Raw genomic sequence first — 25,569 nt, 5'->3', positions numbered from 1 at the left:
TTTAATTTTAAACATTTATTTTTCCACTTGAGAATTAACTGTAAGTTATATTGACATGTTTTTCTAAAAATATATATTACATTAACTTGAGTGCAGGAAAGTGATAGAAACACTTACACACATTATCTGTTTTAACCACTCAGATTCACATGAACTTGCAAATAGACCAAGCAATTTATAAGTAACAACGTATCTTAGCAATGAGAGCAGTATTTCTCCTGGTCCAGATTATTATTATTTTTTAAATCTTTTGACCAACTTGAGTTGGTTCTGCTGAACATTTATCTCAGTTAGAGACAACAGGAATACTCCACTACGTTTCACTGTTACCTTAATTCTACTAGTACCCTGAGAATGAGGCTAATTTAGTACTGCAAATGTAGGACTCAGCGTTGAGATGGCATTCTCATGGTGTTGAGATGACTGTCAGCTCTCATATAGAACACAATTTATTATTTAAAATAGAACTGTGTGAAATTTCTCTTACTCCACTCTTAGCACCATTGGTCCCATCTTTTTTTATGGTTTTGATTATCTATTAGGTGCCATATTCAAGAAAAATATTTTCATTTGTAAGCCTCGGATACTACTTGAACACAAAGATACACACAACTGATAATTCCTATGGAAATATGGTAAGGTAGTTTTGATGAAATCAAGCTTATTGGACTACGCAAGTTCAGGAGCTACAATTTTAGCCAAAAATTTATGATCCCATTCAGAAAAGCAGCAGGGATTTAGGTACTGTCACTGGAACGCAAGAAACATGTTTGTTAGTTTGCTGTTTGATTGAATTTCTACAAGTGAGTTCACCAGTGCAAATAATGAATTTTATTACTGATTAACCAGTAGCTAGCTATCAGCTTGACTAGATGAATTAACAGATTCACTATGCTTGTTCAACTGAGTACTCTGCATGTACTCAGGCAAAAAACACTCAGTACTACAATGTGTTCAGCTGCTCAATTCCCTTTAGTAATAACATACATCTACAGAAGTGATGTAAAAGAAAACTACATGTCAGATACGCTGTAGCTCAATAGCAAAATATAAGACAGTTTTACTTAAGTATAAACAAAAAAAATTAAACAGAAAATCAGACTGACAGTATGGTAATTTGGGAATGGTGACAAAAAAGAAGAGCTTTGCGTTAAGAAACACTGAAAATAAGAAAGCTCCAAAATTGTTTTAAATGGAATATTTGTAATTTTTAAGTTAACAACACACACACACACACACATAAATCTTAGTGTGACCAATCTTAAAACGTTGAGATTTGTTATTTCCAGTTGGAAACGCATCATTGAACTACAACTTTGCATCAAATGATGCCCCACTTATGGAAGAACACCCATTCACTGAATGGACACAACACAGGAGAGACAGATGCTTTAGTGCACAGTCTTCAGTGAATGCTTATTTCACTAAGGCATTAACACGTACTGAAGTTTTCCATCAGTGGTAGCATTATCAGTTGAAAGCAAAGAGTATTGTCAAGGTTCAAATAATATATCCAATGCAGCTATTAAAGAGATATTAACAGATATAACAGGTTTAGTCTCACAGAACAAAACTTCGTGTCTTGTGATAGGAACGTCTGTTGCTGGCAATACAGTATGTTGCTCTGCCACAGATCTAACAGGTAGCTACATCCTCTTCCACCGAGGAGGCACACAAGATGCACAGAAAAGGGCATTTTTGTTTCATCAGCTCTGCATGCATAGGTTTTGGTAAATACACAGTATTAGGATATTTTAATGAGAACACTTTGAGTGGGGAATGAGGCAATGTTTATAATAAAAGTTATTCACAAGGGACTACCTGAGTGCTAAAAGTTTAGGCCTGTCTTCTCATCCAAAAATCAAAAACTACTCCCACTGAATAGTGATGCGAATACCTAAGGAATTCTGCAATACGCAAGTCATCTAGTTCACATCTGAATACTAAAAAACAGGAGAAAAAAATGTAAATTTTAAAGTAATGTACATGCAGAGTACTCTCCTGTCAAATGCTAATTTGGACAGTTTCCATCTCTGTTATAGTGGAGAATAAACACTGCAAAGTACAAAGAAAAAAACCACTTTAGAATTAAGATGGGATTAGAATTAAAACTTACTGTTACCCAATGCTGCAAATATATTCTTAGCTTAAAGCCAGTAAGTACTAAATTTCAACATCTCCTAAATTTAGCAAGTCTGTCGAAGTCTCCACCTATGATACTGAGTTTTCAGTTCTTAAAATAGTGGTTTATAATGACAAACCTTAAATACAAATGGCTACTATATGTAATAGTACAGATGTTCATTATATAAAACAATTACTTATTTTCAGTACTCTGTACAAAGTTAAATAAGACAAAACAAAGATGCTTCAGACACTTTGTGGTACCGTTTGCTTACAAAAAGAAACTGGCAGACAGACAGTGAAATGTAAAAAGTTTCCATGTTAAACATTTGTAAAAATTCTTCATGCACACATTCTAACCTAATTAGTGAGATGGCCCCATTAGGTACAGTTATAATTCTTTGTTACCAAATCCTAAATACCTTACTTCTTAAATTGCTACAACAGCTGGGACTCGGCTCCATCTACACATACAAACAATGATTAAATGCACTTGGGGGGGGGGGGGAGAGAAAAAAAAAGAAAAAGAGGCCCTTATCCGAGAGAGAATACAAGAAACACATGGTGAAGAACACACAGTTTTGCTGCAGTAACAAAGGGGATCGAATGCCTTGAAGGCCACCTTCCTGCCAGCAATAGGAGATGCTGCAACAGCTTGTCAAAGAAACAAAAGGTACTCAGCAGAAAGTCTAATATAGTAAACAAAATACAAAGTTCAGAGATCTTTAGTGTTCGTGCGTAACTGTTGCCACCCACTTCTCTCCCTGCAGACAGTGGGACAAGAGTACATTTCAGTTTTCATACTCATTGACTTAGAGATAAAATAAGTCAAGCTTCCTATATGAATTCACACAGTGAAAAGTCTTTCCTCTTAAAATATACAGGATCAGTCAAATCATTTTCAATCTCATACACTATTTAAAAAAATATTAAAACTCTTATTTTTTTTTCAAGCAGAGTATCATTGCATTTGTCACTGGCAGGTTAGTTATAGAAATCCTAGAAAGTTAAAATTACATCATACCACAAAAAACATGTAAACAGAATGGATATTTAAAAACAAATGCATGTTTTTGAAGAAGATTAAAAAGTGTTTATTTTTGGTAAGTAAAACATATCTTGATCAACATTTTTAAAGCACCTTAGTGATTTAGAAGCCTAAGCCCAAATGAATTTAATTTAGATTTGGGCTCCTAAATGTCTAAATCACTTCTGTAAATTATTAAGCACTTTAAAAAATTTTTGCCATGTCTCTGATCCTGCTGATTAGATTTTCTTTAAACAGCAGCTATCTCTTAATCTATGAAAACAATGTAATCCAGTCATCAGCTGCAATTTCTTGGATTTTCCACAGTCTAGTTTATGATATCCAAGAGGAATTTATCCAAAGAACTTAAACATTTTGTGACACTACTTTGCAAGTTCTTTTTGCACAGATAATACAGCATAGAACAATCAGGTTTTTGACAAGAATATGATTATTTTTATAGTGTCCATCTGGATAATTGTTAGTGTCAGAGACCATGTTATTTGTTCAACCTGTTAAGACTGAGAAAAACAAACTTACAAGAACATCTGTAGCACAGCATTAGGTAAAAAGTAGTAACATTTTTGGCACCATACATTTTTAAATCTAAGCTCTTAGGCCCAAGGTGTAGCAAGGTAAAGATACACAGTACCAACTGGGAAAGTCTCATCTGAAACACAAAACTTTAAGAAAAAAAATATTCTAAAAAATCATTAGCAAGTCTGCACAATAAGTCAAATAACATATACACTTGAATTTAGCCTAAATATTCATACCAAATGTTTACATTTACACCTTAACACTCACATAATACAAGTATATTGCACTAACAGAATTGCCAGAATCCATATGAACATAATCTGGCATAAAATGCGATGCCTTCATCATGCTCTTCCTTTAACTTTTTAATGATCTGGCTAAGCAATTCTAACATGTTTTCTTTTAAATTTAATTGTAAGTGGCTACTTCACCTTGGGCCATAATATTATGGTCTGTACCTATACTTGTAAGCATTATCCTTATGTTAAATGTGCTTCACAACACAGCAAAACCTAATTCATAGCTCTGTAAATAATTCCTTCAAACAGAAGAAGCTTGCTTAATTTTTAGAAAGTGCATGGGGCAACCATGGTTCTATGTTTTGCCACCAGGTGTCTCACTCTACTCACCAAAAAAAATTGCATCAGCAATTATATTTAAATCCACCATCTATCAAAGATCCCATACGCACAGGAGACTTGCTAAAGCACTAGTAAAATACCTCTATAGCTGGCTTCCTTCCGTACTGAACTGCACAACTTCATCCAATTCACTGCCATTTCTTTTCCTGCAAAAGTGGTCTAAAGTATGCTGCAGTTGCTAAAAGGACCTCTGTTTTTCTTGGTTCTCTGTTTGTTTGGTCTAAGGTTGATGACATCTCCGCCATTAAGACTGCTAGTATTCTGGTTGGAGTGACTTCCACCAGCGGTATTGAAAACACCTACAGAATTTAAAGACAAGAAAAGTACTTCTGTTTCTTTATATCTGGCAGCATAATATGCTGATACTTAAGACTCAACACTTACTAATAGATAATAATGCATCTCAAAGGCAAACTCTAGTTTTTGATAGGTTTTATCTATTTTTGTCATCTCTTTTGCAGCTAAGTTCGAAGTACAGCCGGATGGAATTACCAGCTAGGCAGTATATTTAAAGCTAGTATACAACATACATCTACACAATTGAATTGAGTGCATATGCACTCAGATGTTGATCACATGGCAAAGTCAGCTGAGTAATACAATAAAAGAATGTGACAACATGAAAGTTAAAAACTTTGCTAAGATAAAGTTTTTAAAAAGATTGAATAAAAAGGAAAAGCTTTAGGGAAAATCAACTGACTCAGAAGTGCTTTAAAGAAGGGCTACAGAAGTTCAGTATTCCCTATGAAAAGGCAAAGCTTACAGAGACCTTATCACACGCCAGATATTTTCACAGTAAGCCTCTTGTAAATCTGCACCAAGATGAGCAACACTAATTAGATTTAAAAATAAAACAAAACAAGGATCCTTTCTCAAGCCCTTAAACAGTATTTTTTTAAAAAGAATTAATCATTGGTACTTGCCAAACATTGGCTAGAAAATTCAGTGCATCAGCTTGACATCTTTAACTTTAGACTCACAAAGTTATTTTGTAAGAGGAAAGGAGACAATATACTAAGATAGGAAGGTTAATAATTAGAGCCTGACTTAATTTCTGTTAACTCTGAAAGGAAAAAGATTAGACCATATGCTTTGATGGCAAATAACACTGTCTTTGTTTGTTTGATTGTTTTTAAATCATATTGTACTTACCAATCTTGTTACTGCTTGTATGTACTAGTTCCGGATCTTCTGCTGTTTGTTGCTTGAGCCTTTGAAGATATTTATCAGCCAAATATTTAAAAACTGAAATATTAAAAAAGTATGACATAGTATGCTTGAAAAATATCTTCATACCGATAAAAGTATCTTCATACCAAAAACTTGCTGGGTGACAGAAGTGCATTTGACAGATTAGGTTTGCCACGATCTGGTAAGTGATTCTCTCCCAGCGGGCTTGTGCCTCTGAGCAGAATCCAGTTCAATGTCTGCCCAGACTTTATTGTCTGCAGTACCAGGGCCTGGCACAGTATATTGGACTTTTCAGGACTCTTGTAATGAGGCTGGCAGATACATATTGCCAAATGTTCCAATTCACACAGCTTGAAACTTTTCAAAATTATGTAGTATCTTTAGGAATTTTTATATACATATTTCACAAAAAAGCCTTAGAACAACAGCAATCATAAAACTCAACAGCAGCACTGTTCTAATGTAACTAATGCTATCCCTATACGAATAAGTGTATGACAAGACCATCTAAGATTCTGAAAAGTCTGCAACTGTATGAGATTTTTCAGAACCTATATATGTAACAGTTATTTACAGTTGTAACTCATTTAGAGCCTGTACACAAAAATTTTACATTTTTTCTTATGTAGAAAATCTGTAGAAAATTTGCTTTTCAATTTAAAAGATATTAACAGTGGAGAAACAGGAAGTTAATTTCTAAGTTTCTCTGATTAAACAAAAAAATAAGTCAGACACAAAAAATTCCATGCTTATTCAAAACTATTCCACACAGGATAGGGATTGAAGTACAATACTGTTACAAAATTAAATGCATGCATTAAAACGTGATACTTAGGAACTGGTAAGATATCACCAATAGAAAAAAGGCTGCAGCAGATCCCATCTTTAAATATACTTTAACTATTAATGAAACTATTACATAATAATAAATAATATGATAAACACTTATCCAAACTATTAACTACTATGAACTAAGCTGTTCAACAACTGCATATTGTAATAATTGAGGTTTTACCTATAATTTTTTTTTTAAGCTTAGTGCTTACTAACAGTCAATAGCACCAACAAGCCTGAGCACAGTGACACTTTTAAATACTGTTGCTATATTCTATTTGTGGAAAATGTACATGCATGAGGAAACAGGCATGACACACTGATACCAAACAATTATAGCTATATGTTTAAAGTGTGCTGCTAAGAAATATAAAAAGGATGGCAAATATCATAAAAAATAAAAAAGAGACGATAACAGTTCCAAACTACACAGATGTATGGCACTATAGAGAAGATTACAACAGGGTAGGTGTCTATCATGTTATCTCTTACCTTCAGTTACATTTAGGTCTTCTTTCACAGATGCTCGATAGAATCTTAATTTTAGCTTTTTCGCCAGTGCTTCTGCCTCTTCACTGCAAAAAGAAAAAGACTTTGTAAATACTGATTTGTGTAATTTTTCAGCATTTATAGACAAAATGTTTTGTGGTTAGTCAAAAATGGCAAGGTGGGTTAAGAAGTGCTGAACATACAGACGTACTTGATCCTTAATTGCTTTATAGTATCTCCACTATGACAAGAAGATTATTTTACACACAATTTCTTTATGGCTAAAAGTAATTGCATTTCAATATTTATTGGCTTTATTAACAATAAAATTTCCCAAGAGTTGCAAGACAGGTGTCACTGAAACCAAAAGGAGCTTGTAATAATATGATACTGAGCAACAGGCCCAGAATAACGATTACCACAGCAAAGTGAAAAGAACCAAAACCCCCAACTCTTAGATATATTTTACTAAAGCAGTAGATGATGCAATCATATGAGTGTAGAGGTGAAATCAAGAGTTACTTTTTGGGGGGAGTGGGGGGAAGGAGTAGTGGAAAGGGGGAAAGGGAGAAAGAAGCCAACTTGTGCTAAATTTTAAGGAAAGGCTGAGGGAAGTTATGAGAATTTCACCAAGGGAAATTATGTCATCAGAAGGATGAAGTTGCTGAGGCAGATGAAGTATTTTGAGGACAAAACCTAAGTGACATACCATAAATAAAGGAGGAGCTCAAATGCAATTTTGCTTTTCCTTTGAAAAATCCTCAGTATTCTGTGCAGAGGGAGTAGAAGCTGATTTATGCCATCAATGATGGCAAACAGAGAACAAGGAGAGCCAGTGTAGAAAACAGCAAAAGGGAGAAATAATTTAATCTCTCAGGAAGATGGCAGAAATAAAGAGGTGGAGAATGGTCAGCCTTATCATGCAGTATTTTCCACAGTATATGCTGTTAAGCTGATTTTGTAGCAGAAATGAAATGAGGCATAGATACAAGAAGTAAGGCAGAATGGATTGACAGTAAAATCTATAAAGAAAAATACAATGAAGAAGGATCAGCACAATGCAGCTTGAAAATATTAACAGATACAGATTTCTATAACAGTTATTTTTTGACAAAAATGGGCAAAAGAATAAATTCAAGAAAAGCAAACAATATTACACTTTTTCAAAAAAACTATTTAATATTCTTTATGAATTTAGCAAGCTTTCATTAGCCAAACTAGATTTCGTAAACTGGTGCACAGCAGAGTTTAACTATAAATTTTATCAGGCAATTCAGTTTTAGAGCTTCCTATTGAAAAGGGGAGAGATTCATATCACGGCACAACCAAACTCATGCCATTCCTCTGTCTCATTCTTAAGACAACAGCATGAACCAGAGTTCCTAGCTCATCAAGCCCATCTGCCCAAGGAACTACACTCACGCAGTAACACCAACCATCGGTGCTTCTAGGGCATGTTTTCATATATGTTCTAGGTTTGATAACCTATGTATCAAAAGCCTTCACAAGAAAATCCCATAGATTTTTTTTTAAAAAGTATGTCTATATAGGAATACATGTTGTTCTTTAAAAATAGCATCATAAAACTCCTACTTCTTTATACAAGAGTCATCAAGGAGATCAATCTTATTCTGCACAAGAACTGTGGGAATGTCTCCAACTTCAGTCACCACTTTTTCTTTCCAGGTAGGGATTGCTTTGAAGGACTCTCTGTCAGTTGTGGAAAACACAAGAACACAAGCCTGGGCGCCTAAAAATATACAACCAATTACAAATACAAATATATACAAATCAACCAACAAACAAGAAAAAGAAAAGAATCATATCATATAAAACATATTTGGAAAATGAGGGTTTTCTTCTAATTTCTCTCATAAAAGTCACCTTTTATTACCAGCTTGTGTCAAACTAATGGTTAGAAAATTCCCAAAAATGAAAGTAATAAATTGCTATGTTATTTCAGTCATTGTTCCTGTTCTTCACAATGGTTACGTCTGTTACCTTTCAAGCTATTCCAGCAAGGTTGGTGTATGCAGGGGAAAGGAATAGGAGGGGGAGTGGAAAGGACTGGAAAAGGGGGCTGTTTTTCCCTTACTATTTTTCAGAGTTTAATGGAAACCAAATAGCAAATATTTTTCAGTATTTGTAAAACTCATTAAACATTATTCTTTATGCTACAATAATTTAGATTTAAAAAGCAGAAAAAATAAAATTATCAAGCAAAGTTATGGTTATTTAATAGCTCTTCAGAGAAAATAAGTGTATTTCTAATTCACGCTCATTCTATAACAGCACTATGGTAAGCGATAAAGGTCTTTTGATTGTTCTTTGCTATCCTCAAGAAACTATTTCTCTTTGCATGTAAAACTCATGGAGAAACGCTATTATTTATATTCCTTTAATATATTTGATATTCTTATAATAGAACTCTGTATATTTGCAAAAGAAATTGGTAGCTGATGTCAGATTCAGCAGTGTTATTTTGCAGTAAATGTCCCAGTCTAATATATATAGCATGAAAAATTATTTCCTTTTATCAATATGGTTTTAAATTTACCTATGAGTTTCACTGAGCATTTCCCACTCCTGTACTCTGTTCGCCTTTGTACTTTGACACAATGTGCTTATTACTTTTATTAGGTTTCCTCTCATTTATCAGTTCAAAGCCAAGTTTGGTTTAGTTTTACAAAAGTTTTCCTATGCTCTTTAGGATTCTTTCACCTATCTTTAAGATCTTCCCATGGTTTTATACAGAACAGTAAGAACTGCCCTCAGAACTTAATGTGAAGTTCTACCAATAAAACAGTAGCAATGCAAAGTCTTCCATAATTTTCTCTGTCTTATTATTTTGTGCATGAGATCAGGGCTTTGAAAAATACTATACTTTTATTTAAAAAAAAAGATTCCAAACTAGCTGCACAGTCACTGATTGCTGCAGTATTCACAGGTAGGCTAATTCAGAAAAAAAAAAGTTAGAGCAGCACTAGCATCTCTACTTGATTCAAGAAGAGAATCAAGAAGAGACTCAGCTTGTCAGCTGAGTAGGTCTCAAAAGTCCTTAGTAAATTGTCCCATCCTCATAGACTCTGTAAGCATATCTTCTTCTTTCACAATGGTACAAAGCCCACATAAGAGAAAATGGGTAAAGAAATTTCTCATCACAATAGACTCACCCAGGGCTTTATACCTGTACCTACTCGTTTCACTCTTCTATTTTTGGGCTCAGCTTTTTCAGGCTAGGACAAAGAATGTACTCCCTATAAAACTGATGCTGTCATTGTAAAATTGATGTTGTTGGTGTCATGTTCAGCCTAAAAGTGAGATCAGAATCCAAAGTCAATGAAATCATGACCCAAAAGTTCTTGTTTTTGTTGATGGTACAACTGCTGTGGATTCAGGCCATCTTTCATAGGTGGTAGGATGTAATGTCTCACTAACAATACCCAGAATAGGGCTGTCTTGTTTCTTCTGGTGTGAGGACAGTCTTGCAGCCCTCCCATTATTGTAGTTAATATGGCCGAAACTGGTTGACATGTGTAAGCTAAAGCAATGCTACAAAGGCTTGAGAAATATGAAGTCTAACTAGTATGCAACAAAATGAGGAGTCTCATCATTTGACTAATCAGCAACCTGATAAGAAACTTATGAGCAAGATGCCTGTCTTCCATCAGAAAATTAATAAGGATCTATACAAGACGGAAGTGGCAGTGTACGTAGGAGGATGCATACATAAGGAAGTGTCCAAATACTGCCTTGAAAGATAGCAATGTGAACAGAACACAACAGCCACTTGCAAATGTACTTAGTATATGAACAAAGTACCTAATCAATTAGAAAATGCATGATTTACATAGGATAGAGGAAGATAAACAGTAAGAAGATCTGTGATATGATAAATAACGTGTTTACAAAGCTTTCTTGAAATCTTTGAATTTAGACTGCTGGACAGTTTGACTCCCTGTGTTGTTTGATCATGGTATGCAGCCACAGCAGCTACTTCACATATTCACCTGTATACAGAAAACCACATGACAAATCCACTGTCAACTCCAATTTTATTTCCAAGTGAGGCTGAATAAATTTGGTCCCTGGACAAGATAAAGCTTAGAAACAGACTGTGAAGCATTAATGTGTGGTCACACATATTAATGGTCATGGATGAGCAACCGATCCCTGAAGAACAGATAATGCACAATGTTCCACGTGAATAAATAGGCCCTAGTGTAACAATAGTGGTCAGAGGGATAGTGACCTGGGGAGAGGCAGACAGTAACAACTGAAGTAACAACCAGCATCTATCTTATCTACTTTGAAGGCATCTTCCCCATATCAGCAATGACTCATAATGAAATCCTTGCATTCCCAAAGTATGCTTGACTTGTTGCTTCTGTAACACTGTGTTTACAGATCTGCTGCTAAACTAAAATTGCATTCCAGGCTCTTATAATTTTCCCTTGTCCTTCATGAGTCCAAGTCCAGTGTAGAACAGTCACCATATCAAACAGCTGTTATGTATCCATATTATTGTCTACAATATGTATCTGCAGGCATGTTTATGTTCTATTTCACCGCAATCTCCTCTGTATAAAGATCTCAAAGGTAGAGTTCTAACTGCATTAGGCAGGGTATGAGTTGTGAGAAGATTTCAAGGTTCCCAAGCAGATTTTTTAAAACCACCAGTTTTGCTTGTGGGAAGTGAGGTCAGTAAGTGTACTTCAAGGTTCCCCTGAATACTCTGTATTTTAACGTATCAGTCTCAGATAACCAGGAGAAAAACGCTTTGGCTTGAAACAACTGAACATAGACTCAACTCAGTGTTTCAAAAACCCTTCAAATAACACACACAACTGAGCTGAAGGCCAGAGAGTAAAAAGGAAGCTCAAAGATATTCAAGTACTACTTTCTAATCATTTAAAATTCACAAGCTCAACTTGTAAACTGTACACTAACAGAATGGCCTGTTTCTGCATAAGGATAAAAAGAAATGGGAAAAGCAGCTTTTTTTTTTTAAAAAAAAGATAATAATCAATTACAAGTGACAACCACAAATATTAGAAAAAAAAATTGGTTGCTAAAGCTCTTATTGTAACATTTTAAAAGGTCAGAAGACTATATAACCCTGAAACAGTAAGGTATAACTATTACTTTGTCTCCAAATAAGGTAATTTTTCTAAGGTATTACACCATAACAATATATTTTTCCCTGCCATCAGGTAATTAGTTTATGACATGAAGTGAGTAACGTAATCTTTGCTATCTAAGTCATTCATGTGGCACATTAAATATATATATAAAAAAAAAATCACAATCACTGTTAAACTATGTGCAAAGAAAGTTAAGTAGGGAATTCATAACTGACTGAATAAACTGCCTTTATAAAACTAAATAATGTAGTTTCTATTTATGAAGTAAATACACTTTCCATATCACCCAGCTGTGTTAATGTGTTGAAGAGAGTCTGTACTACCAATCAAACTGTTGCACTTAGTAAAGTATCTTTCCAGGATGACTAGTGGATTTTTTCCCCTTGGATTAATTCGTAAATGTTCCAAAAACTAAGGTTCAAGCATTTACAAGTATATTTCTTATAGAAGTAAGCAAACACCTCTAGAGGAAAAAATATAATGACAGAAAAGTCAGAAACTTCAAATCAAAACTACGACACAGAAATTTCTGCGTTCCGATTTCATTTTTCTCTCCATTTCCTCACTCCTATTATTGAGGTTAAATAATCAATACCATGACCTGAAACTTTAAAACTATCTTAAAATATTTTAAAGGGTATACTGGATCAAAAATACAAGACAATCATTGACATACAAAAAAAAGATAAATTTTGCATTCAGCTGTTTGAATGACCACATACAGTTTCCATGCAGATATTGGTCTCATTTTGTTCAATGCTTTTAAAGAGAAGTACGGAGTATCCTGCATCAAGTTGCACTTAAGTGAGGTATCTTACATGACAGGGAAAACCACTGAGAATTAAAAAGTGTGAATAAAACATGCTTTGCACATACACAGAAATCTTATCAAAGAGATCGAGAAATATCTTAAAAGATGTGCAGACTGAAAAACAAAGAACAAGTAACACAGTATTTTCACCTCGGTAGTAAGCCTTAGTTATTGCATCAAATTCTTCTTGACCAGCAGTGTCCCATAACATTAGCCTGACGTCTTCATCATTAACTCTGAAATAAACAACATAATTTTGTCATTGATACTAAAGCAATTCATATCAATTGACATAAAAAATATTTCCATCTCTACAATATGTGCGGATAAGAGTAATTTAATTCAAGTTTAACTTGATTTAATGTAATATAACTTAATACCAATAATGTTTCACCTCTGTACCATGCTATGGCAACAGACTCTCAATTACATTATGTGCTGTGCCCGGCCAATTCATATTACATTTTCTTCTTCTATTCTACCTCTTCCTCTATAAGGAAAAAATAAAGAAATCAAAACAAAAGCTTAGGCGCCTGAAGGCACCTTTTTGTCTTTTTCATTAGCTTATACAATTTATAGAGTTTGCTTCTTATTACGGTATTTTCCTTTTATCAAATATAATTGGCTATTATCTGCTTATATTACATAAAGAGCTCAGATCTGCATTGTGTTTATTTTTTCCCCACACCTATTTTTATATATTTCAGATAATAAACGTGTGTAATCATTTTATCATAAACTCTTCCATTTTAGATAAGAAATGACAAAAAAAAATCAATAGGTGATAGAAAACACATGAAACCTGATTAAAAAAAAAGCTTAATATGACAGAGTTTCCACTTTAATTTGAATTACAATTCTAAATCTTGGATGGAAAATAGAATATGATTTTAGTCTACTGTGCAAAAGAGGAGACAACTCCCTTTTCCTAGCTTCAGAGACAGCTGACCTTGTGTTCAAGTCTCTATAAACCTTAAGGTTAGAAAAGAACAAAAGAAATAGAGTGAAGGCAAAAACAAACAGTAAGCCATCTGTTTAATACGCACTGAATTTGTCTCTCCAAGAAATCTACCCCGATAGTTTTCTTGTAGTCTTTTGTAAAAATCCCTTTGCAGTATCTCTGAATCATACTGGATTTTCCAACAGCTCCATTTCCTACAACCACCACTTTGATGGCCACCTCCATATCTTCTTCCAACATCTTTGCAGCTCAGGCAATCTTCTACTTAATTCAGGAATCTCTCAATTCTGTAAATAAAGTAAATAGCTATGCTTAATATTGTGAATAGAAAGCAAGAGGAAAGATGATTACACATTACGACACATAAAAACCTTACAACTTATTTCCAGCTCTGCCACAGGCTACTTCAGTGACTCTGGGCAAGTTATTTAATGAGTCTATACTTTCATTTACTATTTATTCATTAGAAATGAAAATAACTGTCTTTTTGAAAATTTTGATTATGGATTTGTTAACAGAGGGATAGTGATTTTTTTTTTTTAAGTTGCCTATGGGTCCATCCTGGAACTCTATCTCTGTTTTAACTTCTAGACAGTAACATATTACAAATAATATGTTGTAGTTATGACAATAAGTGGTGCTGACTGCATTTTATTTTCTTGAAAGGCAATATGTTGGAAGAGAAAAAATTTACCGTACCAATTGAAAAATGAAGTTAATAATAACTAGATATATAGATATTAATAAATATTAATCAATAAACTAAATAATGATAAAGCTATCACAGTTATCACTAATATTATCTGTGCCAAGTCTTACTCTAAATTAGAGCTGTTTAAAATGTTTGTGTGCTAAACATAGTATTGGCTAAACATGTAGTTCTATGAAGTTAAACACACATCTGAAATACAGGATATAAAATACTTTTAATAATATTATAAAACATTTTAAATAAGTTTCTAGCTAAACAAACAAGCCTGAAAATATCCCCTTAAGACCTTGGCTAATGGCTGGCTAACATGAATTCAGCACCTTTCAGTTTACAAAAATCAATCTTTTGATTTCAGCAGATTGTGTGAACAGGAAAAATATTCTTCCACGGTAAGAATGTGTTGCCACATGTTGATTACATTCCTGATGCTCCTCTGCTAACATGTACACAAGTTCCGCTAATCAATCCAGCGTCATTAGTCTACAACAACTTGCAACTTCAGCCATTTGTTTCCTTATACTCAAGTATTCTCACTTAACACCAATACCGATACCTTGAAAACAGTTTATGCATTCAAATCATTAATCTATTTAATTCTGTGATTCTATCCCTTACTTCAGTTCTTATGAATTTCTCCAAATTTATCTTTGAGGAACAGACAACCATCAAAATCAAGCATATTTGCATATGCTGTTAAATGCTGATAAATCTACTGCTATCATTCAATCAATTTTTGGTGTGTGAATCTAAACACTAAACTTACTAAATATTATTTGATAAGCCAGGGCATTTTTCAAAGGTCTTTTTAAAAAAAAAAAAAAAAAAAAAAAAACAAGATGCTGAATAATCCAACTTTCTCATAACCTTTTAAAACGTTTAAGCTTTTAAACAAGTTACCTTACAAACACTCAACATGCAAATTAATTTTTTTTTTTAAGAAGTCTCCATAAATATATTCTCTGTGACCACAAGCTTACACCACACGACGTGGCCGCCGCAGGGGGCCTGCTTAGTTTCCCCCCCGTTTAATTTGTCCGTGCATTAACAGGAGACAAGGCCAAAGCGCCGAAGCACACAGGCAAAGCGCGCAGGGAAGGCGCAGGGCACAGAGCTTTTACATAAATTAAAATCCCAGCGTGGAAGAATTGAAAGTAACGCATTAGCGCCATTGTAAAGATGTTTCATTCAGGGTTTGTTGGGTTTTTTTTTTTTTTTGGGGGGGGGGGGCAGAAATGGAAGCGCACGTAACAGCGAGGCGTCCGCCGCAGCGAGACCCGGCGCTGCGCGGCCGCGCAGCAGCCCCGCGGAGCAGCGATGCCCGCCCCGGCGGAGGCAGGACGTGCCTGCCCGCGATGCGCAGCACCGCGCCGCTCCCGGCTCCCGGCTCGCGGCCGGCGCCGCGCTGCCCCGCACGATAACGCCGCCTCCCCCGCGCCGCCGCTCGGCCCTGGCGCGGCCGTTACCCGCCCGCCCGCCCGCATCGCCCCGGCGGCGCCCCCGGCCCTGCCCGGCCGCGGGTGGTGGTGATGGGGGGCGGCGGGGGGGCTCCGCGCCGCCGCGGGGCAGCCCGCGCCGCGCTCCCCTCCCCTTCCTCCCCTCCCCGTCCCGCCGCGGCAGCACCTCCCGCCGCCGGCGCCCCGCTCACCAGCGCCTCGCAGGACCGGCGCGGGCGGCGCTCTGCCACGGGGCGCGGCGGCGGCGGCGGCTCCGCCCCGGAGGCGGCGAGCGAGCGAGGGAGGGAGGGAACCGCCGCCCGCGCCGCGCCGCGCCGCGCCGGGCAGGGCCAACCCGGACGCAGACGCCCTCCCGACCGGAAGCGCCGTGGGCGCCGCGCGGGGGCCGGGCCGGGCCGGGCCGGGCCAGGCCGGTTCGGCTGGTCCCGCTGCGCCTCCGTGCCCGTGGGGCTTGACTCGGGGCCGCTGTAAAACCTGCCCCCTCCCCACACGCACACCGCCGCCCGTGGGCTCGGAGCCCGACTGCCGCCCGCGCCGGGCAGGGAGGGGTGTAGGGCGCGGGGCAGGGTGGTGGCGGGTCCCCGCGTTGGGTTGTGTAAATGTAAAATGTACATAAATGTAAAATGTTCGCGGCTGCACTGCGGGGAAAACCGCCCCGAGGGGCGGATCTGCCGGGCCGGCAGGGCCGTTAATCCCGGCCTCATTCCCCATGGGGCAGGCCTCGTTCTTCGGCTTGCCCTCGGCGAAAGACAACGCTGAGCATGAACATCATGGACCTTTTTCGTGCATTTTCCCATGTATTTATCTAGATTGATCTGCAGCACATGCGTAGGTAGCGTTATGGATGTTACTTAATCTTCTGACGGTGGTTTCAGGTTGCCTGTGTGAGACACCTGGAGCAGATGAGGCTGCCCGAGAGGCACCAGGGTGCTCGCTGCATCCTGCGGGACGGGGGAGTACGGGCTGACGGGCGTCCCACCACAGCGCCCCGGATCTGCTGCCTCTCGCAGGTCCCAGCCACTTCCCCGCGGTGGCTGCTGCGTGCTGAATTCCTATTTTCAAACCTTTATATAAACCAGAACGTGGTACATCTTAGCATAGCAGTAGACACGAAGATGCTTTGTTTTTTCCAGTTATATCGGCTAGTCAGATAAAAGTTGTACTCTGTCTTAAAACTTCCTTCTCTGTTCGTATTACAAAGCACATCTCAGGCTTGCTCTGAATGCCCAGCCCTTCTGCTACTCGAGAGCCAAGTATTACCAAGTTAAGGTTGTTGAAAACTTGCTTGCATAGCTGAGCTCTTGTAACCCTGTCGGATGGTTCCTCAGGCTACGTTTTCACTGCAGAGTTACTAGGCGTTGCCTACACTAGTAAATACCTTTTGGATTAGCACATTTTGCAGCTACATGTCAAAAAGCAGTCAGGCTATATGGATTGTTTTCACTGAAAGACTTATGCTTTTTTTTTCTTTTTTTTTTTTTTTTTTCTGTTCATGACTATCCAGGCTGCTAACTTTTAAACCTAGCTCATGGCAGTGCTTCTGTGTGCCAAAAAGGCTTTGAATTAGGGAACACCCACATTAACTTAAAGTCACTAGCTGCATTATACTGACCTAGCTATCTTGGCAATGCTCAGTACTTGTACTTCCCCTTGTCTTGATGAGAGACGTGGGGTGCGTGGTTTGGATTCATCTCACCTGAGAGCTATGGTGTGAACATCCGTACAGTATGGTGCATCATCAGATAGACCAGATGAGCTGTTTCCTTCAGGTGCCTCTGTTGACTACAAAGGAAGCCTATGATGACTGGTTCAGCTGTGTATTTCTAGGTTGCAATTGTGTAAAATTAGAGGAGACAAATCCTGCCCTAAATGTCATAATTTGGGCACAAAGTTAGCGACTGCTGTAAATAATTGTAGTTTTCCATTTTCTGTGCCTTAAGTTTCATATATTGGGTAATGCTTTTGTGAAGTTTAAGACTATAACATTTACTATGACCTGTCTGTAATGCTAAGGATGCTGAGATACTTCTTTGTGAAGCCCCAACAATTTAGTCAGGCTAGAACATTCCAGCTTGTCTTATGAGTATATTAAGCTCAAGTCAGGAGCCCACAGAGGAAATAAAAGAGTGGAGGAATTGATATATTCACAGATTTCAAGGCTTTGGCATATGGATGATTTAGTGACTAGATCCCCTTACAGAGTGATGAGGTCAGACAGCTGTGTGATATGCTTGCAACTAAGAAATCATATCTCTTTTCAAGGATTAATTTGTCAAAATTACGGTCACTGGATCTCGTTACACCTTTTTCATTGAGGTTGATTAGCACTTACTCTTGGATGTCTTTTTCATTTGCAAGTACCAGGATACAGTAAAGGAATCAGCTGTGAACCTTCTCTTCAATAAACTGAATATCTGAAGTCCCTTAAGCCACTTATCATTATTGTATCTTTCCAGCATCTAGGTCATTTTCTGTGACACTCACTCCTTTGATCTCTTTCCAGTATTTTTACGTTTTAATAATCTATACCAAATTAGAAACAGTATTAGGGTAGTAGATGTGCAGAGGTTAGACAACTTCTGACCTTCTGTTTTATATTCCTCTTTTTTAGACATCTGAAAGGTCATGCTAATCCCTTTTGCCATACCATTTTACTGAGGTCTCCTATTCAGACAGTGTTCTTCAAGTTCTCTAATTCCTGCTTTACAAGGGAATTTTTTAACATGAACATATAACCTGTATTATTTTTTTCCAGATGTATTACCTAGCAGTTAGGTACAATGGAACTATTTTGTTTGACTGCAAGACATTTCAGATCAGTCTTTAATTGGAAAGTAATGCCATCATTGACTAAAGCCATCTTTGTTAACTGCAAGCTTTATGTGGATATTATTTTCTAGATTATTGATAAAAATGTTAAATAATCTTTCACCAAGAATCCTTGGGAGCCTCATTAGAGTCACCTGGTTACTTTTTTTTTCTCCCTAATCATATTCTGAAATCTCTCAGTGAATCAGTTTAATGCATCTGCTCTATGTTCTGTTACTTCCACAGAATATATACATTTCAGTCAATGGAATCCTGGGAAAAAAAGAAGAGCAATCAGCATCTTTTTGATAGAACTTGTTTTCTGTGAAAATGTGCTGCATGCTGTACTTGTAGTCTCTGTATTTTTTGTAATGAAATCATATTTTTCATTATATTTTTGCTATCTCAAATTATTTTAAAGTTGGGTTTTGTAATTACTCATATGTATGTTACTTATATATAACTATGTTTAGTTACTCATAAAAGAAAATGAACTAGTTGAACTATATACTAATAAGACCATTAAGATGAAGATCTGCGTAGCTGAAAGGCTACAGGTCAGACACAGAGGTGAGTGGTGATGCACTCCATTGAGTGGATGAGTCAGATCAGCTAATTTGAGTAAGATCAATTTACGGGGGTGACAGAGAACCTTCCTGTAACACAGCGTGCAGCAAGGGGCTGTGCTGATTCCCAGTCTCAGGCTTTCTCTTTGCTACTCCGCTACTTGGCAAAGATACCAGGCTAACACTTGCCAACAGACATTCTTCTCCACAGCTTGGCAACTCAAAATCATAGGTATGGACCCTCTGGGCTTTATGAGAGGTTTGAGTGGGAACCCAAGTTTTGCTTTTCAAATCCCTCTTCACAGACATTCTTCATTATTCCTTTGTCTCTCTGTTTTCCATTATTGAGAGTCTTGCAAATGGGCTACTCGGACCTACCATTTTGTTTTATCTTCTCAGATTGCCTGTTTGTTAGAGGGCAAATATTCTGAAACTGTACAATTTTGCTACTTGACATGTACCAGGAAATATAATATATTCAATATGCATATCCAATATATAGTGTTTCCTGTCTTTTGATACAACTTATTTATGTAAAAATTTTCTCAAATCAGTCCTTCAAAGTTTGTTAGATTTTCATGTGTGCTTTTATTCATTGTCTTCTTTATGATATGGAAGAGCTATTTTTTTAAAAAAAATGCCTGTAATAAATCATCTGAGTAATCTAAAATAAAAATGAACCTGATGTTTTTGTCAGATTCTCAATTTACATATCATGCCCTATACAGCATCGTCAAAGCAATTTTGTTTTCTTTCTTTCCTTAAATGGAACCTCTGCTGAAAGCTGGAGAGAAAAGCTGCCACTCAAACACAGGAACATCTAGGTATGAAAAAAAATACAATTTGAATGCTACAGTGTAAAAGTGTCAGTAGCTGTGTGCTTTTTTTAAGGAAAGCCTTTCTATACAATATAAAGCCCACTTTTAAAATCAAATTTACATCAATGTTTACAAAACAGAAATTCTTAGAAGCCATAATATTTTTCATAGTTATTTGTTTTTCATTATCATTTCTTTCATTGATATATTCCATTAATTTTTAATTTTCATGTATTTCACAAATATATAAAAGTTGAATATACTTTCGTATTCTTTGATACTATTAGTCACATGATACAGTCTGACATTATCATTTTCTAATCTTAGGGTTGGGGCTATATCATCAAGATAAAGAGAATGCAAAGATTGTGTTTCATCAGTGCATTTTTTATGCCAAATTTTGTAATTCAACATTCTTCTGACTGCAGTTATTAATGAATTATTTTGTAAATCTTAAGTATGTCCAGCAAAAAGAAATATGTTATTTATGAGTAAAATCTATTGAGTTTTGAGTTGTCAACAGTTCTGAAAATATTTCTCATACTGAAGGCAATTGTTTCTATGCTTAGATTCTTAGTTGTGAACAAGGTAAATATAACAGGATAAGTTGCTGAAAGCAGTGCTTTTAGAGGTGCTGCTGAATTATCAGGTACAGGCAGTACGTCATGTAATGACAAAGTAGAATTTCTGAATATAGTTATTTGTATTCTGTAAAAGCTAATAAAAATCAAAATACTTGATATATAAGCTGTATGTTTTCTGAGGGATAAAGATTTAAAGAAAGAAATATATGAGGACAACATTAGCACTATATATTAGTGAATTCAATTACAGGTATTGAAGAATCATGTGCAATTTTAGTATTTGCTATAGCTTCATCTAGGAATACATTTGTGCGAAGAAAATACTGAAATTGTTTAAAACTGTATATATTCAATTATTAATAAATTCTGTATATATTCAGAGTTATTAATAAATTTGTATTAGCAGAGATGTTTGTGGTAAAGCAGTTACTTCTCTTTTCCTGTTCCTGGTCATTTTAAGAGGTATCCAGTGAATGAAATGGAATGATTGCTTGAGAAAGAGGGAACTGCACCAAACAAGAAGAAAATGAAAGCATTAACCTTGATTGGGTAATAGTTTGAAAATATTTCGGGGCCACACATGGTTTCTTTAAGACCTGACAAACAACAAAGATAAAAGACTAGATAAAAGGGGGAGGAACTGAGTCAAAATTAGTATAAAAACCTTGAAATTAATATTTGCACAATATCGCATGGGAAAGCAATCTTTCATATGATAGGTCTCCAAATAAAAATTTTAATGACCGTGTGGAAAAATGGGGAGCACTAGAAGCGGAAGCAGAAATTATTTGGGAATAAGAAAACAAACCAAATACACTTGGCTGAAGATAACTGAAGAACAAATTTTTAATAATGATCAGAAGGCTTGAGTAGTCTTTTTTTTTATTATTAATTGCTTTATGAAAATTTGGCAGGATGCATAGAGCTTTCTAAAGTATTTCAGAAGGCACAATGCTCACTATAGTCAAGCAAAATGTCAGCTTTATTTATAGTTTGTTTTCAGGGAATATGGCTGATTGGAACGTTATGTTTGATTTTCCAAAATACAGAATGACAGAAATAACTTTCAGGTTCACAGTGTTAAATTTAGGGACTTAACGTGTATCCAAAATCATGTAACAGAGGCTGTATGAGTTTTGGATCTGCTGAGGTCTTGAAGCTTGCCTGGAAATCAGTGGAGCTGAAGATTCTGAGTAACCGAGAAAAGTGTGTTACCTGTATACCTACATGCATACATATATACCTACCTTATAGTAATTTCACCTCCGTATGCAAATATTGACCAGATTGCATTGTGAAAATACATTTTCGGCTTCCCTGGGTTCTATGAGCAAACATTTTGATAGCATTTCTAGGAAGAATTAAGCGGATGAAATAAAAATGAGATACAAAGAAGGTGACAATGATCCTGTGAATTTAAGAAGATTCAAATTAACTATTTTTTTACGTGTGAAATGTCTAATAGGGAATCATTTGAAATATTGGCAGTAGTCAGCATTATTGTGGGAAAATTAGTCCGATATTCAGCAGGAAAAGGTCAAAAGGTCTAAGGAGGACAAAAAAAGTTAGACACTTCCGTTTCCTATGGTCCTGAGAGACTGTTGAAAATAAGTACAGTTAATCAAAACAAAACTACCCAGAGACCTAAGCTATAAAGAATTTTTCTTGCTGCTTACTGTCATTTATAAGTGCTTTTCAGACTTTCTGTAGAGCTGTATCTTAATCCTCATGAGGAATTATAGGAAAATGTTCCTATCAAGTGCAAAGCTCCCTAATGATAAACTAATCCCTTTCAGGAATTGCAGTCACCAGGATGTAATGAGTGACAGATGAGTGAGGTAGTTCTCATATGCAATTATGACTTTTACGAGGATAGTAGTTTGCTACTTTTCTTCATAAAAACTTTGTCATTCATCAACGTTGAATTTTCCTCATATTTAATATTTGAGTCTCCAGAGGCTTTATAGAAAATACATGGTTGGAGAAATATTTTGTGTGACCTGTTCTTTATTTTGTGGGCTGACCTTTGCAGACAGTACATGTGCTCATCAATCCAATAACATTTGAAACTCGGAATGCCAGGAATTAGAGAAAGTATGTATGAGTGTGGAAGCCTGTAGCTAGGCATGTAACATACTTGCTTAGTTTTCAGTGTTTTATTATGGAGATACTTTCCAGGGAGACGAGTTATTCATAATTGTCACATTAGTAGAAGCAGAAGTTTATCTTCATGTACAATGAATCGTATGTATGTAAACTATTTTTGAAGTAAGTTAACATCTTATGTTGATGTAACTTTTTAAAATCTGCTCTATTAGATAAGAGCCATTAATTTTCTCTACTGACTACGTATCCTTATTTTTGGAAGCATTAGTTCACATTACAATTTTTGCATGTTAACAGGAGTTTTTGGAGACAACTGTTGCTATGTGGACTGCCACATTATGTCTGTTATTCCAACTCAAACTGTGAAATCTAGCCATTTCAGTCAAAAAAATACTGTGAAACGAATCAAATATATGAGATCATCAGAAAACAATTTTCTTGGGGAATATATCATTTTGAGTTCCAGACACTGATTATCACCATTTAAATAACCCTTTGAAATATTGCACTACTACTGTTCAAAACAACACAAGTATTTTGGGAAAATGTTGCCATGATTTACCACAATAATAGTCTTGTATTTAGCATATGCTACTATTGTAGCTACAGAGTTGTTTACACCATACCTCATCTGGTTTCCAATGTGAAATGCCTCCTGTCTTGTTCTCATAATCTAAGGAAAAGTAGCCGTTTGCTGATCTATGTAACAGAGATTTGCAGATAGATATTTTGAGGAAATTAGTGTGGTTTTGTGGGTAATTTATATTATTAACATTATATTTATATAGATTATACAGCTATCTTAGCAGAACATACAACAAAGTGGAAGTATAAAATTAAGATAGTACCCTTTTAATATTTGCAGCTAAAGGAGAACTGTAACATATTCTTGATGCTGTGACCAGCCATCGGTTGATTCTGTGGCAGCCAGTGTCTGATAAAATATTCCACCTACAGTTAGGACCTAAGCTTCAAAATGCTGTGAAATTATCCCACATAATGTCCTATTATCCCACATTTTTTAGATGAGAATGTTTTCAGTGTCAAATAGGATGCTTTTGGTAGAGATGAAAATGCTCTATTTATATTCTTACTGAAATGTGGGTTTATCATTTCCCAGGGTTAAACCAGAGAAATTGTTTGCAATCACAGAATGGTTTTGGTAATGCAAACATTAATGAAGTTGCTTGCTGATTCTTTTGTAAGTATATGTACCGAAAGTAACCAAATCTGTTTCAAGGGACTGAACTCCTCTTATTGTCCTTTTTACACAAAGGAAATTGTGAAATGGAAATGAAGTTGCCAAAAAGGGCACTCTACAGAGCAACATACATTTTGCATTAGAGCAGTCTCTCAGGAAGAACTGTCAAGAAAACTGATATAAGGATACTAGGCCAAATTTACTATGAAATAATTATAACTAATTTGTATTTACTGACCTAAACTGAATAATTTTAATGTAAATTAAAGAAAATGTTGAATTTATTAAGAGTGTGCAGGCAAATTGTTACCAAGCATTTTGCCTCTACCCAGGAAAGGGAGCTTTAAAACAAAGTATTTGTATTTTTATATAGAGCTACACTGCCCTCCCTCCCTCTAGCTTTGCTTGTGGCTGACAGCCTCCAAAGAGGGCCTCATTTTCTGCAAAGTTCCCTTAAACTCTCACAGTGTCAAGAGCAGAGACTGAAGCTGAAGTGCGTAGTTACTGTGGGAACAACACCTTTAAGTCATAATTAAATACAGTTCTTCACACAGACTTTATCGCCAGCCCCAGGCTCAGCCTGTTCAGTGATACTTCCGAGTCTCTAAAATGGGCTGATGATGAAGCCGCCTTTCTCAGTTATGTTCCCTCACTGGAGCCGTGGCTTGCAGGCGCTCCAGGGCCACAGTGGGGAGCCCGAGGTTGTCCCAGGTCTGGACGGCTGAGCTTTCCCGGGCAGTGGAGGCGCAGGACAAGAGCCTGTAGATCGCCCCTTGCCCCTATCTGCCCTCCCCATCCCCATGCCCATTTGCAGCGCCTGCTCCAGCATGCTTGTTTCTGCTCACATGATACGTAGCATCCAGAACATTGTAGAAGGTGTATCTTGGCTGCATACAGCTTTATAAAAAGCTTTATCTGACATTTAGTGGTTGTGTTTACTAAGCCTCCCATTAACCACGACTTGATCTGTCTGCTTTTGCAGTTATCACTAATGGAATCACAACATAATGTAATCCTTCCATGAATCCATGTAAAAAAAGCCAGATTTTTTTTCCAGATTAATGCCCAAGCAATTTCTGTTTGTTTATCAAGAAATGCAAGAATAGATAACATTTTTTTTCATTTAAATATTAGAGAAAAAAGTTTGTGAATAAGATGTGTGATATCTTGTTGGGTCCTTTGAACCTCAATATTTCTAATAATTTCTTGAGACATTCCATTGTACGTGTGCAAGTGAGACTTTTCTTTCTCCTGTTAACTAGAGTTTGTCTCTTTCTCTAATTTGAACAAAATTGGGTAAAAGCCTGTGATGATAGCATTTCAAATTAAGTAGAAAAGTTACATATTAAGCTAAACTACTTTGTTTTTAGAAGAAAATTACATTTGAATGAAAACTTGTCTGAAAAAAAACCCAAATACTAATTTTAGCAGACTTATTACCAAAGTGCTCTAAGTTTAGGAATTTTTCATTAAACGAATCTATTAGGACTAAAAGTGCACATTGTAGCAAATGATAAAATGCAAAAATGTGTAGTCATTAATTGTGCTATAAAAATAA

General features: G+C 36.4%; 1 protein-coding gene across 2 annotated transcripts; it reads right to left on the bottom strand.

Annotated features, from left to right (window-relative positions):
* Nucleotides 1–16,198, bottom strand: RAB23 (RAB23, member RAS oncogene family). 2 transcript variants are annotated; one of them, XM_062572877.1, is made up of 7 exons: nucleotides 16,120–16,198; nucleotides 13,848–14,049; nucleotides 12,952–13,037; nucleotides 8,440–8,596; nucleotides 6,850–6,932; nucleotides 5,485–5,577; nucleotides 1–4,631 (listed from the first exon to the last, which is right to left on the bottom strand). In XM_062572877.1, exons 2-7 carry the CDS (start codon nucleotides 14,000–14,002, stop codon nucleotides 4,492–4,494), a joined length of 714 nt encoding a protein of 237 aa, XP_062428861.1. In that variant the 5' UTR covers nucleotides 14,003–14,049; nucleotides 16,120–16,198; the 3' UTR covers nucleotides 1–4,491. The 2 variants fall into 2 exon arrangements, with proteins under 2 accessions (XP_062428861.1, XP_062428862.1); XM_062572878.1 differs by lacking the exon at nucleotides 16,120–16,198 and adding an exon at nucleotides 16,095–16,114.
* Between the last annotated feature and the right edge of the window lie 9,371 nt (nucleotides 16,199–25,569).

Source organism: Rhea pennata, chromosome 3 (assembly GCF_028389875.1).
Source record: "Rhea pennata isolate bPtePen1 chromosome 3, bPtePen1.pri, whole genome shotgun sequence".
NCBI lineage: Eukaryota > Metazoa > Chordata > Aves > Rheiformes > Rheidae > Rhea > Rhea pennata.
This window is presented reverse-complemented; position numbering and strand designations above follow the sequence as displayed.

Bases quoted from the DNA above. Each gene is read 5' to 3' on its own strand.
- RAB23 (XM_062572877.1), bottom strand. From the start codon at position 14,002: ATGTTGGAAGAAGATATGGAGGTGGCCATCAAAGTGGTGGTTGTAGGA. The intron at 6,933-8,439 runs GTAGGAGTTTTA...TTCTTTTTGCAG, and splicing joins GATGACTCTTGTATAAAGAA to TGAAGAGGCAGAAGCACTGG. The intron at 5,578-6,849 runs GTAAGAGATAAC...TTAATATTTCAG, and splicing joins AGACCTAAATGTAACTGAAG to TTTTTAAATATTTGGCTGAT.